Here is a 16,416-nt window from a genome sequence, read left to right as displayed (position 1 = left end):
CTCAAATAGACGGTCAACCTGCCGGACAGGGGGGTGGCAAATGCAAAAATGCCTCGGCTCCTCGCATTCGCTCAACACGTGGAAATGGTCATTATTGAGGCACAGAAGCCGAGGAGTATAACATTGATGGCAAGCCGGACACTATTCGTCGTAACAGGTACTTTGGAGTATTCGGAGATGGAACCCGCCTTGCAATGCCGAAGACAAAATTGCACACCGGACTCATCGTCATTGAAGCCTGGTTCAGGGGCTACTGAGGGGGTCTTGGATTAGGGGGTATCCGGACAGCCGGACTATATGCTCCGTCCGGACTATTGGAGCGTGAAGATACAAGACTCAAGACTCCGTCCCGTGTCCGGATGGGACTCTCCTTTGCGTGGAAGACAAGCTTGGCGATCCGGATATTATATTTCCTTCCTTGTAACCGACTCCATGTAAACCCTAGCCCTCTCTGGTGTCTATATAAACCGGAGAGGTTGGTCCTTAGAGGGACGATCACAATCATAATCATCATAGGCTAGCTTCTAGGGTTTAGCCTCTACGATCTCGTGGTAGATCTACTCTTGTACTACTCATATCATCAATATCAATCAAGCAGGAAGTAGGGTTTTACCTCCATCAAGAGGGCCCGAACCTGGGTAAACATTGTGTCCCTTGCCTCCTGTTACCATCAGCCTAAGACGCACAGATCGGGACCCCCTACCCGAGATCCGCCGGTTTTGACACCGACAGCCACCGGCCCACAAACATGAGTCATGACCACGCACGCGTTGGGCGGACACCAGAACACGCACCGGCGAACCTCCACTGCCTCGTCGCCGACAAGGTAATGATGGAAAGAGTCGTTGTTGCCGCCGTGCTCGTCGTCCCATAGACCACGTTCCCGCTCCTCTGCTTCTTCTCCATGGGCCGAAGCGCCGCTCCCCTCTCAACTCCAACGAGCACAAACAACAGCGGCACGCGGCGAGCACAAGTAGCGGCAACAGCACGCGGCGCTGGCGAGCATGTATGCTCTGTATGTACAGAAGCTAGCCAAGGTAAGCTAACAAGCTGCTTGATGGATTCTTTGGGAGTTAAGATGGGAATGGGCCGGGTCGGCCCGCTAGGTCACTGACCCGGCCCGAAATCTCGAGGCCAATGGGCCAGGCGGGTTGGCCTCGAATCACAAAACAGGTCAGTGGAGCCGGCCCCGTGTGACCCGATGGACCAGACGGGTCGACCCAGCGCTAACCTAGTCCTCCATCTCTGCCGTCGCCACGAGCGCTAACCTAGCTCTCGACGATTTCTTCCATCGTCGGCCATCTCTGCCGCCCCGGGCATCCCCCGACCTTCTCTACCAGCCGCTCCCGACCTGCTGCCGCCGCCGGATGCCCCTGAACATCTCTGCTGGCCTGCTGCCGCCGGCGTTCCTCCCGCATCTCGTTCGTCGTCTTGGTCGCCGTCGAGCTCGCTGACCTGTGGTCCCGTCCACCATCTACCTCGCCATTTCGGTCGCCGTCCTCATCGTCATCATCACGCAGGTGAGACTCTTGCCGGCTTCCTCCCCGTCCCAGCGCAGCTGCCATGATTGGTCTAGTTTAGGTTCTTGGTCAGTGTTGTCTACAATTGTTTCAGTAGTTGGAGCTTGGAAGATACTGACCAGCATGGGACTTGTTTAATTGTTTTCAAGAAGAAATAGTGCTTTAGTTGAGCTCATGTGCAGCTGTAGTTTAGCATTCAGCAGCAGTTTTCTTTTTTATGCAGCATGCCACTTTCTTTCAGAGTGGCCATGAAGCATGCCTTTCGGTCCTCTGATCCGAGGAAAAGTAATTAGTGTTAGTTCCTGCTGTTGGTTACTAAATAAACCAGAAATAGTTGTCCTGCGAAACAATTTTACTCTGTTTTTTTGTTGAATCGGCAAATTTTACTCTGCCGATAGGATGGACAAACTGAAGTTTGTGGCTAGCATGAGGGTGCGAGTGTATGCGACTTCATAAGTTGATGATGCTCACAAAAAACCTTCCTGGAGTAGTGCATATGTCCAACTATGAGTTTCTTTCTGTTCTGTGATATAGGGTCCTGTGACTTCTTTTTCTTGGGCTAGCTGCCAGGTTGAGTTTGCGTATATGCATACCAGTGTAGCTAATCCATCGATAAGTCCAGCACTTTTTAGTGTCAGTTCAGGGGATGCTTTACTGGCAGCGGTTTCTTCACTGTTTCTATAGTGTTGCTCAATGGGATGCTTTGCCGGCAGTGATTAGACAGTAAACTAAACTGTCCGGTTTCCTATCTGCATGCATCTGCTGTTGATTTTGAAAGTTAATGCTCTCTAATGTTCCTATATTTCCCTCTGATCAGAAAAAATGGAAGAGGAAGAAGGGGACCATGAGGCATACCAAAGTGGTGGTTCATAGTTGATATCTGGTGCGACAATGAGAAGGGCTCAACCACCCCCAGGGGTGTCTCCTTCTTCGATAAACATTTGTAGAGCTTATCACGGTCAATATTGTTGATCTTTCTTTTTCTTGGGATGCAAATTAATTATTGCTAAAATAAAAAATACTCGTAATTGCAATGTTAACACTCGTGTCCTTTGCTCAGCAGGACGTTCACAAGACACTCGTATGGTTGATTTTGAAGATGAGGCTGATGAAGAAGATGTTGACTATGAAGAAGAAGAGGAAGGAGAAGAAGATGAGGATGAAGAAGAAGAAGAAGAAGAAGATGATGATGATGATGATGATGAAGAGCGAGATAATGTGGATGAAGAGGAAGGGGCTGAGATCATTGACATGGGATCATTTTCTGAACCGGGAAGAAAGTTTTTGTCTAAAGTGTGGAAAGAATATGAGCCTATCCGTGTTGATGGCATAGTTGTAGCTGATGAGTGCAAACACTGTTCAAGGAATATTTGTGCTGCGCGTAAACATGGAACAAGTTCATTGCGCAAACATTTGAAGAGATGCAGGGAAAGGAAGAAGGTTCTTAGAGTTTCTGGATAGCTGAGTGCTTCTATCATGAGTCCTGATGGAGTTGCAATGGGGCTTTGGACCTTTAATCAGGCATTAGCACGCCGAGAGCTTATGAGGATGATAGTCTTGCATGAATTGGCATTCTCATTGGTGGAGTATGATGGATTTAGAAGATTTGTCTCTAGTCTAAATCCTAGCTTTAAGATGATATGTAGAAAAACAGTGAAGGAGGACTGCATGAAAGCATTTAAGGAAGAGAAGAGAATTCTGCAAAGGATGTTCCAAAACTCCAAATCCAAGATTTCTTTAACTACAGACCTATGGACATCAAATCAGACAATGGGGTACATTTGCATCACAGCCCACTTCGTTGATGAGGAGTGGAAGCCGCGGAAGAGGATAGTGAAATTTGCAGCTATGGAGACGCCGCACACAGGAGCTGCAATGTTCAACATCATGGTGAATTTCATAAGAGAGTGGAATATTGAAGATAATCTCTTTGCTGTGACGCTAGATAATGTATCGAACAATGGTGCAATGATGAAGCTATTGAAGGCACATCTCCTGCTTAAGAAGATGTTACCTGGTAGTGGCAAGTTGTTTCACCAATGTTGTGTCGCCCATGTCATAAATCTGATATGTCAAGCAGGATTGAACTTCCTTGGTCCAGTGATCAACATGATGCATGAAAGTGTTAAATATATTCGAAGCTCACCAAGTCGAAAGGAAAAATTTCAAGAAATCGTTGCGCAGCATGGTGTATCATGTGGGAGAACTCCAAGTCTTGATGTTCCAACTCGCTGGAACTCAACCTACATGATGGTTGATATAGCAAAGGAGTATCGCAGAGTGTTTGACTCTTTGGCCATTCAAGATAAACAATATACCTTCAAGCCATCTTTTGAGGATTGGGAAAATGCCGAAGATGTTTGCAGGCTACTGAATGTATTTTATGAAGCCACTAATGTGATATCCGGCACAAAATATCCAACTGCTAACTTGTATTTCCATGAAATGTGGAAAGTGAAGCTGGCCTTAGAGCAACAACATTATGAAGAGGATTCTGAGATGGGTACAACGGTCAAATATATGAAGAGAAAATTCAGAAGGTATTGGAAGATGACATGGTTGAGCCTTTGTATTCCAGTGATTTTGGACCCACAATTCAAGTTGAAATATATTGAGTTCCGATTTGGCCTAGAGTTCGGGAATGAAGCTGCAGCAATGATTGCTAAAATAAAAAATGTGTTCCAAGGGTTGTTCAAGGAATACCTCCAATTGAATGGCAATGGCTCAGATCCCATGTCACAAGGAGGTGATGATGACATGGCTGTAAGTGGTGAAGATCCTATGGCTGATTGGGACCATCATGTCACCCTCACTGCTCGATCAATAAATTTGGATTCTACCGAACTTGATTCGTACTTGTCAAAGGTACCCATCTGTCGAAGTGATCAATTCAATATCCTTGCATGGTGGCAGACCAACTCAGGTGAATACCCAACGCTGAGTCGCATGGCATCAGATATCTTGGCGGCTCCTGCCTCTGCGGTGGCATCCGAGTTTGCCTTCAGCACAGGGAAGAGAGTCCTATCAGATTTTCCAAGTCGAATGACCGCAATGACACTTGAAGCTCTTGTTTGCTTACAAGATTGGATACGGGCCACCGGTAAAGCCATACGACACAAGTTTCTTCTTTGTTTCTTATTAATGCTTAAAGTTTACAAGTTTCTTCTTTTTTTCTGCAGCTAATACTCAACGTAGCTTGGCTTCAGTTCATGACATTATAATGGACTTAAAAGGTATGAGAAACCTTCTGATGTATATAGTGCCATGTATATGAAAGTAGACTTAAAGTATGAAGCCTGCTTTTTAATGAGGGATTTCATATCTACAGTTTGTTCCAGGAAACTATTTGCAAGATGCAGCCCAATCATGTAGATGAGTATATAGTGTTTTACACACAAAACTAGTGCTGTTAGTTTTGATTTCCCCAAGTTATAGTTGATCTCTAATATATATTTCTTTTTTCCATTCTTGCTTGTTGACATGCTTACGAGAATCGGGAATATTCTCTTTGTTCTAATCTTTGTTGCGAAGTGGATGATGGGTAGTGTATGATGGATATTTAGAAGTGTATTTTCTTACAAACTTGATCATGAATTGGTTTTCTGGAACATGCCTTTGCTACTAAGAATATTCCTCTATTCATAAATATATTATTTAGTATTTTTAAGGATAAATATACTATTTAGTTGATGTGCACAGAATTACTCTTGTAACGTTTCTTTGTAAATACAGATATCGAGGATTGATGCTTGTTGGAGCAATTCATGTTAAACCTCAAGCAGATGATGAAGCAAAGACATGTCAGCTTTCTCTATAACCTACTGGATGTGAAAAGTTTAGCATGTTGAACTAGTAATCTTTTGATCTTGTCCGAGTCTGTTGGATTGAGGTCCTTAGCTTAACGTTCTTTGAAACTTGTAATCTTTTGATCTTGTTCGAATCCGTTGGACTAAGGTCTTTAGCTTGATACTCTTTGAAACATGATCTCGCCATTTTACTAAATGTGAAAAGGTTAGACCTTGTCATTTTACTGTACTGTGTACACATTTGCTGACATCTATTTTTTGGGACTTATTAGTAATTTGGCGAGGCCACAAATGTTGGACGGTGCAAACATTTGGTTCAAAAAACCTGTAATCCTCTGGAATGTGTAAACATTTGCTAAATTTTGGGTCGGCCTCATGTGCCCAATGGGTCAATGGGGCCACAAATTTCTGATGAAATGGGTCGGCCCATGGCCTCGCATATTGGCCTTGGGGCCATTGTGCCGGGGCCGGGGCCAGGGCCGGGTCGGCCCGTTCCCATTTTGATTTGGGAGACAAGCACGTGCACGACTTAATCGATTCCGGCGAGTTACACAACACGCCGACAACACACGCGGAAACATATCGATTCCATCGAGACATACACGCGGGCGCGGACAAACCAGAGGAGAGTGGCGCCCCACCTCACCAGCGACATCTGGTACTCCGGCAACGCAGCCGCGGACAGACTGGAGCATAGCGGCGCAAGGAGGGAGGGGAGGCGACACTCAACAGAGGCGACGATGACAAGGCAGGAGGGGCGGCGGCGGTGAACGAGTTCATCCCCTTCCGATCTGATTTCAACGGGTGAATCGGCAGGATGCACCGGTCAAATTAGCACAAAGGGTATTTTGGTCCACTGTTTTATGTATATATTATGCCAACTTTTTGTAAGCATTGTTTTTGGGTGAAAAAGTGGCAAAAGATCAAAGTCCAAACTAAAAAGAGGAAATAGATCAATTACAATATAAAGAGTGACAAATTATCAAAGTACAAAGTAAGTGGTGGCAAAAAATCAAAACCCCTAAAAAAGAAGACTCCGATCTTTGCCTACCTAGTTCCGTCCCATATCCCTCATCCCACGCCGACGAGCCTCCACCGCCGCCGCCACGTGCGAGCACGCACCGGAGGATCGGCGCGAGCTGCCCGCAGAACCCAGAGGGGACCCGCTTGATTTGACGCAGGCGCGGGCGCGCAGCCAGATGGCGGCGCCCTCGGGGAAGGCCGCAATGGAGCGGCACCAGTCGATCGACGCGCAGCTGCGGCTCCTCGTCCCCGGCAAGGTCTCCGAGGACGACAAACTCGTCGAGTACGACGCCCTCCTCGTCGACCGCTTCCTCGACATCCTCCAGGACTTGCACGGCCCCCACCTCCGCGAATTCGTGCGCCCTTCCCGTCTCCTCTACTTCCCAGATCCGCACACCATCTGTCCGACGCCATGCCCATACGGACTGTTTGGTTCTCTTCTCCTATGCAGGTGCAGGAGTGCTACGAGCTCTCGGCGGAGTACGAAACCGATCGGGACGAGGCCCGGATAGGCGAGCTCGGGGGCAAGCTCACCAGTCTGTCCCCCGCTGACTCCATCGTCGTCTCCAGCTCGTTCTCGCACATGCTCAACCTCGCAAACCTGGCCGAGGAGGTGCAGATCGCGTTCCGCCGCCGGAGCAAGCTCAAGCGGGGGGACCTCGGTGACGAGGCATCAGCGCCCACCGAGTCTGACATCGAGGAGACACTCAAGCGGCTGGTCTCCGAGCTCGGAAAGTCCCGTGAGGAGGTGTTCGATTCACTCAAGAACCAGACTGTCGATCTTGTGTTCACAGCGCACCCCACGCAATCCGTCAGGAGGTCCCTGCTCCAGAAGCACGGGAGGTGATGTGATGGACAATGAATCCCACTCCCATTGCTTTCGCCTTTGTGGATACTCTAAAATTTTGTGGCGTTAATTGATTGTGCAGGATCCGAAATTGCCTGCGGCAGTTGTATGCAAAGGATATCACTGCCGATGACAAGCAGGAGCTCGATGAGGCTCTGCAGAGGGAGGTAAATTAAAGAAACTATTCAATTTGAGATGAGAATATTATAAAGTAAATTTGATATTTCAATATAAAGGGTACACCAAAACCTTTCTTGACTAGTACTCCCTCCGTTTCTTTTTAGTCCGCATATAAGGTTTGGTCAAAGTCAAGCATTATAGAGTTTGACTAACTTTATATTAAAAAACATAAACATTCACAATATGAAATCAATATATTTAGATGCACCATGAAACATATTTTCATACTATATAGTTTTAGTACTGTAGATGTTCATAATTTTTTATATAAATTTGGTCAAACTTTGTGTAGTTTGACTTTGACCAAATCTTATATGCGGAGTAAAAAGAAACGGAGGGAGTATAACTGCCCATTTAATATGTAGCCTGTACCCCTCTCAACTGTTATAAACCCACACCTATGATAGCTTTCATGACACATTCAACACAAGATCTCAGTATGATTTGACCAAAGTGGTCACATATTCATCTTTAGTCAAATAAGATAATGAGATAATGTAAATAATCTATGCAACATGGTAGGCGTAGCTTATTATATGCAAGTTTAAAACTTTAAATGTATGTGGAAAATCACTTCTTGTTTTCTACTATTATGTCCCATCATGTTTTTCTCTTTTGATTCATCTCTTAACACGTTTCACAGATTCAAGCTGCCTTCCGAACCGATGAAATCCGCAGGACACCTCCCACTCCTCAGGATGAAATGCGTGCCGGAATGAGTTATTTCCATGAAACTATATGGAAGGGTGTACCAAAATTCTTGCGCCGGATTGACACTGCTTTGAAAAATATTGGGATTAATGAGCGTCTTCCTTACAACGCTCCTCTCATTCAGTTCTCCTCCTGGATGGGTGGTGACCGTGATGGTACTTTCTCCTATGCCACTTTGTACATCAATGATCATTTAGGAAAGGGAATTATGCTTTTATGAAGAGTCTGTTATACGTACTAGATCTTTTTGCGGGGAAGATATCAGATTTCATAGCGGTACATGTGAGTGTACAGCAGATTTTGGCCTGCACAAAAACGTCCTTATTATGGCCTCAATTGAAAAAGTGTTCAACATGAAAGTTGTGCGCTTCGTCATGGCAAACAACTTTGTTTTTTGGGTCACCTCCTTCCGAACTCATATGCGGCCATAATAGCCAAAACAGTAAAAGGTAAAAGTTGTCATTTTACCATTGTAAAAGGTAAAAGTGGTAGATTGATTGATTTATTGATCGATTGTGCTGTTCAATCAGCCATCACCTCTCATCTATATATGAGGTGGCTGGACTTTCCGTACAAGAACAAGAAAATGACTCCAATTTCCGTCCAAATTGTCAAACTAACCTTACTTGGAGGGCATTAGTCTGGACTCCGAATTTGGCTGGACTGTTTGGCCGTATCTGGATCCTCCGCAGGAGCACACGTTTTTCAATTTGAAGCCATCTTGAGATGTATATATTAGAACTAGATAAGAAAGGCCCGAACAATTGGCCGGACTGTCCGGGACTTGTTCGGCCCACACTATATATATTTCGGTTGGTCTGGACATAATATTTAAGGTAGAACTAGAGGCTTTTTTCCTGTCCATAATAAATAATGTTAGAACCTATCTTATACTCTCTCGTTTCATAGGAAATCCAAGGGTTACACCGGAGGTCACACGTGATGTTTGCTTGTTAGCAAGGATGATGGCTGCTAACTTGTACTTCTCTCAGATAGAAGATCTGATGTTTGAGGTATTCTAACAACAGAAGTACTTTTACATGCTGTAAGGCACTCTTGCAATATTAATATCCCAATATTAAGAACAAAAGATGTTTTTCTAGCTTTCTATGTGGCGCTGCAGTGATGAACTTCGGGTCCGTGCAGATGAACTACATCGTTCCTCAAAAAAATCTGCAAAGCACTATATAGGTAACAGAAATTTAATTTTGGCAATAAGTGTTTTGGTCAATTTGCGTAAGTGTTGGCCCGCTTATCATCGGAAAAACTGGATGCTCTTTTCTCTTCTTGCTTTGCTCTTGACACATGCAGTATCACTTCAACACAAAGAAACTTTGCATGGTTTTTCTTTTATATTTTTAGCCATGTTTTGTCATTTTAACCACATCAGACTTGGCTCTATAAAAGCATCTTAACTTCACTACAAACTATATGCTTTAGTTCCTTTGCATATAAAAATGTGCATGCCTATTGCCATTTATTATTTACCACATGTTGTGGATCATCATTTAATTTTAGCTTGTCGGATGATTCGATAAGTGCATCTACTAGATCAAAATCTGCTAAAATCTACTGGATCAGGCACGTTACCTTGACAAGATCTAGGTGTTGATTATTTTTTGTTATAGAGATAAGGTATTGATATTAATTCTAGAGGCTTGGAAGTTCTCATTATAAGAGCATCTCTAACAGCCGCCGAACGCGCGGCGCGCTAAAAATCAGTTTGCAGCGCGCCGATCGCCTGCTTTGGCGCGGCGGGGAGCGCTGGCTCCTGCGGCCGCGGTAAATTTAGCGCGCGCGCGTAGCTCCAGCAGGTGCGCTAAAATGCAGCGCGCGCTCTCGCACAAACACTCTGGACTATGGTGCATATGCATAGATAGATAGATAGATAGATAGATAAAACGATACATAGATATTTCACAATACATAGATAAAACGAGACATCGCATAGATAGATAAAAGAACTACGATGCAACTAGATAATAAAAACCACGGTGCAACTAGATAAAAACTACGGTGCAACTAGAACCTACTTCGAGTCATCCTCCTCATCATCATCCTCGCTGGTGTTGTTCGAGGTATCGAGCCACAGGTCATCCCAACGTTCATCGTCTGACGCGAAGAACGACTTCCTACCTGTGATAACGAGATCGCACTGCGATATGGCCAGTGCCTTCCGCCGACGCCGGTCCGCCTGCTCCGCGCGGCGCCTTGCCGACCTCTCCGCCTAGAAGGCGTTCTCGGCGGCGACGTCCTCCGGGTGGCGCCGGCGTCACTCCGCCATGGCTCGCTCGTCCTCCTCGGCGATGAGGAGGCGGTGCTGCCGCCGACTGTGTTCCTCACAGTCCTGGTCTGTTATAAGACGAGGCGGAGGGGCGACGACCTGCGCCTGCTCACGCGTGTAGACGTCGTGGAAGTTCATCTGTGCGCGAGGTCTCCCTAGGCGCCACGACGCCGCTCGTACGCGCGGGCGGCCTCGTGCGCGGTCTCGAATGTGCCGAGGCCGAGGCGGACGTCGCCGGACCGGATCTCGGAGTAGAAGGCGCAGGAGGGGCGCTCGCGGACGCCGCGGTAGCCCGAAGATCCCCGGCGGCGTGGCGGCATGGTGGCGCGTCGGTGGCGGGGCGGGGAAGCGGCGAGGAAGCGGTAGAGGAAGCGCCAAGCGGCGAGCAAGCGGCAGAGCGCGCGCGGCAGTGTGGATGGCGATGGGTGGCCGCGTGGCGAGCGCCGCAAATTATAGGCGAGCCGGAAGCGGTGCGCCAGATCTAGCACGCGGCCGCAAGCTTTCTCCCCCCGCGCGCAATCGTTTCCAGAGCGCTCTAGTTTCCCCCCTCCGTTGGAGCGCGCGAAAACGTCCCGCGCGCGCTAAAAAGCCAGTTTACCGCGCGCGCACGTCTTTTGGCGCGGCTGTTGGAGATGCTCTAAACACCAATCATATATTGTTATTGTTGGCGGAGAGAGAGAGAGACATACCAGCTTGTGTCCATCCGTGCGTGTGTAGCGGCACCTTACTCCAGACAACGTCTGTTCCTCCTTCTTTAGGCCAGCGCCCACATGGGCTTGGGCCTTATGGACCAAAGTGGAGATGGGCGAGGCCCATATACCGGTTCAACATTCCCCCTCAAAATGGGTGGTAGATACTTATCATCCCCATCTTCTGACATGCCAAGTTACAGTCCTTTGTTCCCAGTCCTTTTGTTAAGCAATCCGCAAACTACTGCCAGAGCTGACATGAGTAAGGCTGATGATCCCAACATCAAGTTTCTCCTTAATGAAGAAGCGATCAATTTCCACATGTTTTGTCCTATCATGTTGAACTGGATTATTAGCAATGCTTATGGTTGACTGATTTTCACACCACACTGTCAAGTTTCTTCCTCAGAAGTTTCAACTTGCTTATTAGGTGCTTCACCCAGAGTATCTCACTCAACCTTTGAGATAAGGCTCTATACTCAGCTTCTGCTGTTGATCTAGACTCAACTGTCTAATTCTTCTCCATGAAACCAAATTTCCTCCCACAAGCACATAAGTTGATCTTCTATCTTCTTGACAACTTGCGTTTTCAGAGTTAGTATAGCTAGCCACCTCAAGATGTCCACTCTTCGCAAACCACAACCCTTTATCCGCACCGCCCTTCAAATATTTCAGGATTCTGTGCACACTATCAAGATGCCCACTCCTTGGTTCATGCATGTATTTTCTCGCCACACCCACGACATATGTAATGTCAGGCCTTGTACAACACAAGTACAATAACCTCCAAACTAGTTTATGATAATCTTCCTTATTCACTAGTTGTCCTGATTGTGCTGTCACTTGATGATTTTGTTCAATCAGAGTAGGGGCTGCAGTGGTAAAGCTGCTGCCTTGCTGCCTTGTGCCATGAGGTCATGAGTTCAAGTCCTAGAAACAGCCTCTTGCAGAAATGCAGGGAAAGGCTGCGTACAAAAGACCCAAAGTGGTCGGACCCTTCCCCGGACCCTGCGCAAGCGGGAGCTACATGCACTGGGCGGCCCTTTTAGAGTAGGGGCTGCACGACATCCCATCATGATGCCCGTGTCACTCGAGAGATCCAAGGTGTATTTCTGTCAGCACAAAGATATTCCCTTCTATATCCAGGCCACTTCAATGCCAAGGAAGTATTTTAGGTTGCCCAAATCATTTACCTCAATTTCCTTGCTCAGACACCCCTTGAAATCTCTCTGATCCTTTCTTATCATCTCTAGTGATGATAATGTCATCCACATCCACTGCAAGAATTGTGATCTTCCTATCAGAGTGTTTGTAGAACATCGTGTGGTCACCGTTACATTGACCATACCCCATAACACAGAGAACACGTCTGAACCTATCAAACCATGCCTGACCCTTGGGGATTGCTTCAGTCCATACAAGGATTTCTTCAGCCTGCATACCTTCCTCTTGAATCTCTGAAGTACCAAAACCTGGTGGTATCTCCATGTACACTTCTACCTGCAGCTCACCATGTAAGAAGGCATTCTTGAATGCAGCTTCCACCCATAGTTTGCAGCATATGAAACCAATATCCTTACTTTGTTCTTCTTTGCAACTGGAGCAAACATCTCATCATAGTCAATCCCATTAGTTTGACTATATCCTTTGGCGACCAATCTGGCCTTATACTGTTTCAGCTCCCCCTCGGGATTCTGCTTCATGGCGTAGATCCACTTTACAACTTACTGCTTCCTTTTTTGCCGGCAATGTGGTTAGCACCCATATCTTGTTTTTCTTTAGTGCTTAGTTTGATGAACAACAAACTTAGTTTCTCCAAACATCAACTCACACGGAGATTTCATGCTTAGTATTCTTGACGGTGTCCGGTTGATGAGGCTCCACAAGAACTTGGCACATTCAGCGTATACATAATGACCGAGGAACCTCAAGAATATGTCGATTCTTCCTTTGTACCACTCACCTGAAACTGATTCTTCACCAAGGCACTGAAATTCTGAAAACAACTTTGATTCTTCACCAAGGCATTGAAATTCTGAAAACAGCTCAACACCTCATCCTTGTGATGCATCAAATAAATCCAAGTCATACGAGATAGCAATCGATAAAGGTAATAGAGTACTTCATTCCATTCATTGACACCATTGGGCAAGTCCATACATACGAAGGAATCCATAAACGGAGATGCTCCTAAGCCCCCACATGAGGCTCTTGTGTGTTTGGCGTATTCGCAAGCATCTCATGTCAACTTGCCCTTGTCTCTCTTGCACATAACATCCGGAAATATTTTACTCATCTTATCAAAAGATATATGCCCCATTCTACAGTAATGGATCATCACCTGCTTCTCCTTGTTCTCCATGGTCGCAGCACACACCAAGTCTGGCTGCACCTCCTGGTCCATATACCAGAGCCCCCTACGCTTGGTGCAAGTCCCAACCGCCTGTCGCTCCTGAATAAGGCAACCGAACTTGTCACGGATCACACGTAAGTCTATTTGATCAGTTAGAGCACTGAAAGTGATCAAATTGACTGGAAAAGCTGGCTCATGTAAAAGTGAGGATAGGGAGATGGTCGATGGACTTTACTGTGCCAACCCCTACAACAAGTTGTTTTGTACCATCAACAGTTTATGTAGTGCCCTTTTGAGTAGGAGGATGATTATTGTAAGACTCAAACACACATGATTTATTCGCAACATGCTTAGATGCTCCAGAGTCTAGAATCTACTCTGGAGCATTCTCATTAGTAGCAAGAGATGCCTTTTCCAAATTACCTTCATCAGTGGAGGCCCAGTGAGCAAAGTCTTCATAAGCAACATCACCTACTTCTTCGCCCTTTGACGTCCCAGTGTCCCCTTCAACTGTCATGTGTGCCCTCTGACCTTTGAGTTTCCCGAGTATCCACCTCTGCCCCTAGCCTCTGCCACTTCCTCCTTTGTTATATCTCCTGCCTCTACTGCAAGTTGGACATTCCCACTTTCGGTGACCTACCTCCCCACATGTATAACAGTCCCTGAGAGCTCTCCCTTCTGTGTGGTCACTTGCTGCACAGGTCGAAGTAGGCACAATCTTCACGTCTGCTTGCTCAAGAGAAAGCTCCCCCTCCCGAGTCATCATGCAATAGCCTCATCAATAGTAGGCAGGAGAGTTTGGTGTAGTAGTAGGGATGCCTTCCTGCGATCAAAGCAATCTTTTTGAGGCCATCAAAAAGTTTCAACACACGCCTGCATGCCATCCACTTGTGCCCTGACTCTCGAAGCCGCATCATAGAGTTCCAGAGGATCACAATTATCCTGGTCTGCCGACAAAGCCTGCAGTTCTGCCACATATGCCATCACTGACATGTCACCTCAGTTTTGCCCACAAAGAAAGGGACGTAGCTGGTCAGGAATACGAGTGAACAAAAGGACATGATGAGGTTCTCGAGCAGCTCACTCAAGGATTACGAGTCGACGAGTCGTTGAGTCGTTCCGAGGTTGAGACTCATAGACTAATCGGACTAGTCTTAGACTAGTGCTAGACTAGTCGACAAAGTACTGTAGTAGTCAACTACTAATACCTAGTAGCAGTATGTAGTAAACTGTACAACACATTACAGTATATACAATAAAACCAGCAGTAATAGCCAACGCTCGCCAGGCCCAGCCCAGTGCAGCTCAGCATGCCACCCCCAGCTGGCCCATTTGGGCCCAAGTAGCCAGCCTACTTAGCCTACTTCCTGTCCCAGCCTCTGTAACCCTAGCTTCCGATCGATCCCGTCGCCGCCACCTGCGCCATCAGGCACAAAAGTGCACGCGCGCGACCCGCGCCTCCGCCGTTGGCGAGCCCGCCGACCACCGCCGTGCATCCTCTCCTCTCTCTCTCTCTCTCTCTCTCTCTCGTCACAGGGCCACACGCGCCTACGGGCACGGCCATGGCCGCTGCCCGAGCACGAGCTTCGGCCGGCTGCCGCGCCTTGCTTCGCCATCCGCCGTCCCGGCGGCGGGTCAGTGGGTGCTGGCGGTGGCCTCGTCCAGGCGGCTTGTTCTCATAGCTCGCTCTCCAATTTTCCCCTCCCAAATTTGAGTCGAGCGACTCAGACAACAGGACTAGTCCAGACTAGTCGTAGACTAGTCTCTCGACCGCTCGACTCACCGAATTAGTCTACACGAGATTTGCAGTCGACACCACAGTTGCGACTCATAGACTAGTCCATCGACTAGTCTCGACTAGTCCTTCGACTCGTAATCAGTGAGCTCACTTGGTTCCTCGCGGACTCGAACTCTAGGGCCATCATTCCACGACAGAAAGAGGCTCAGAAGATCGAGCTGTTGCCCACCGACGTTAAGCTAGAGGGGCTACCAACTATCTGAGTTGGTCTCGGAGGGCAATGCTGGCTGTGGAGCAGGACCATCAACTCTTTGCTGGAGTACTGGGTGGACAGAGTCTTCCATATCTCAGCAGATATGGGTAACCCCTCCATAAGCGTCCAATGGCGCACCGCCGAGTTCAACAACCACCCAATAAGCAAAGAGTCGATGGTCCTCCACTTCTTTCCCTCCGCATTAATCTTTTCTCCTGGTTCTTCGACAGTGCCCAACAAGTACCCATCAAGGTCCTGCTGCTCCACAACCAGCATTGCCCTTCGAGAGCAGCTCAGATAGTTGGTAGCTCCCTCTATTTTGATGTCAGTGGGCAACAACTCGATCTTCTGAGCCACTTCCTGTCGAGGAACGATTACCCCAGAGTCTGAGTCTGCGATGAACCGAGTGAGTTGCTCAAGAACCCCAGCAAGTCCTTTTTGTTCACTCATCTTCCTGACCAGCTACTTCCCCTTCTTCTCCCCCTTGCAAACAACTCCGTGCAGCAGCAGCTCTAGTCGTTGCCTCCGTCCTTTTGTAACCAGCAACAGCAGCCTTCAGCTGAGCTGCACTCAGCAGCAGCCGTGACTCTACAATCGGCCATCAGCAGCCGCACACAATATCCATCAGCACCACGAGCAAGAGGCAGCAGCAGCAACACTCCAGCGTCTTCGTCAATCAACGACAGCAACTCTCAGGAGGAGCAGCAGACAACAATCAAGTGCAAGCAGCAGAAGCACTTCTCTTCTCTCCCCTGGCGCAGCCGCACCGCAAGCAGCAGCAACAGCAAGTCAACACATCCCTTGTCTCCACTGGAGCGGCCGTACCGCCCCTCATTCCTCTAACTTTGCCGCGCACACAGCTGCCGCCTGGCTACGCAGCACCCGCGCCGCTGCCCTGCGTCACAGCCCCTGCCCCAGCCGCACGAGCAGCCTCCTTCCCTCGCCTGACCCTGCCGAGCCCTGTCGCCTCACTGGCAAGTGAGTACGCGCCACTGCTTGGCTCGATACATGT

The 16,416-nt window shown here is 47.6% G+C and overlaps 1 protein-coding gene across 1 annotated transcript in view; it reads left to right on the top strand.

The window, feature by feature from the left end:
- The first annotated feature begins 6,364 nt into the window (after positions 1-6,364).
- LOC119322500 (phosphoenolpyruvate carboxylase 1-like) overlaps positions 6,365-16,416 on the top strand; it is an 18,732-nt gene continuing 8,680 nt past the window's right edge. Inside the window, exons 1-6 of the mRNA XM_037595985.1 lie at positions 6,365-6,705; positions 6,801-7,192; positions 7,279-7,363; positions 8,020-8,242; positions 8,997-9,100; positions 9,191-9,278. Of these exons, the coding sequence (XP_037451882.1) occupies positions 6,526-6,705; positions 6,801-7,192; positions 7,279-7,363; positions 8,020-8,242; positions 8,997-9,100; positions 9,191-9,278 (1,072 nt within the window). The 5' untranslated portion in view covers positions 6,365-6,525. The remainder of the gene's footprint in view (positions 6,706-6,800; positions 7,193-7,278; positions 7,364-8,019; positions 8,243-8,996; positions 9,101-9,190; positions 9,279-16,416) is intronic.

Source organism: Triticum dicoccoides, chromosome 6B, assembly GCF_002162155.2.
Source record: "Triticum dicoccoides isolate Atlit2015 ecotype Zavitan chromosome 6B, WEW_v2.0, whole genome shotgun sequence".
Taxonomy (NCBI): Eukaryota; Viridiplantae; Streptophyta; class Magnoliopsida; order Poales; family Poaceae; genus Triticum; species Triticum dicoccoides.
This window is presented reverse-complemented; position numbering and strand designations above follow the sequence as displayed.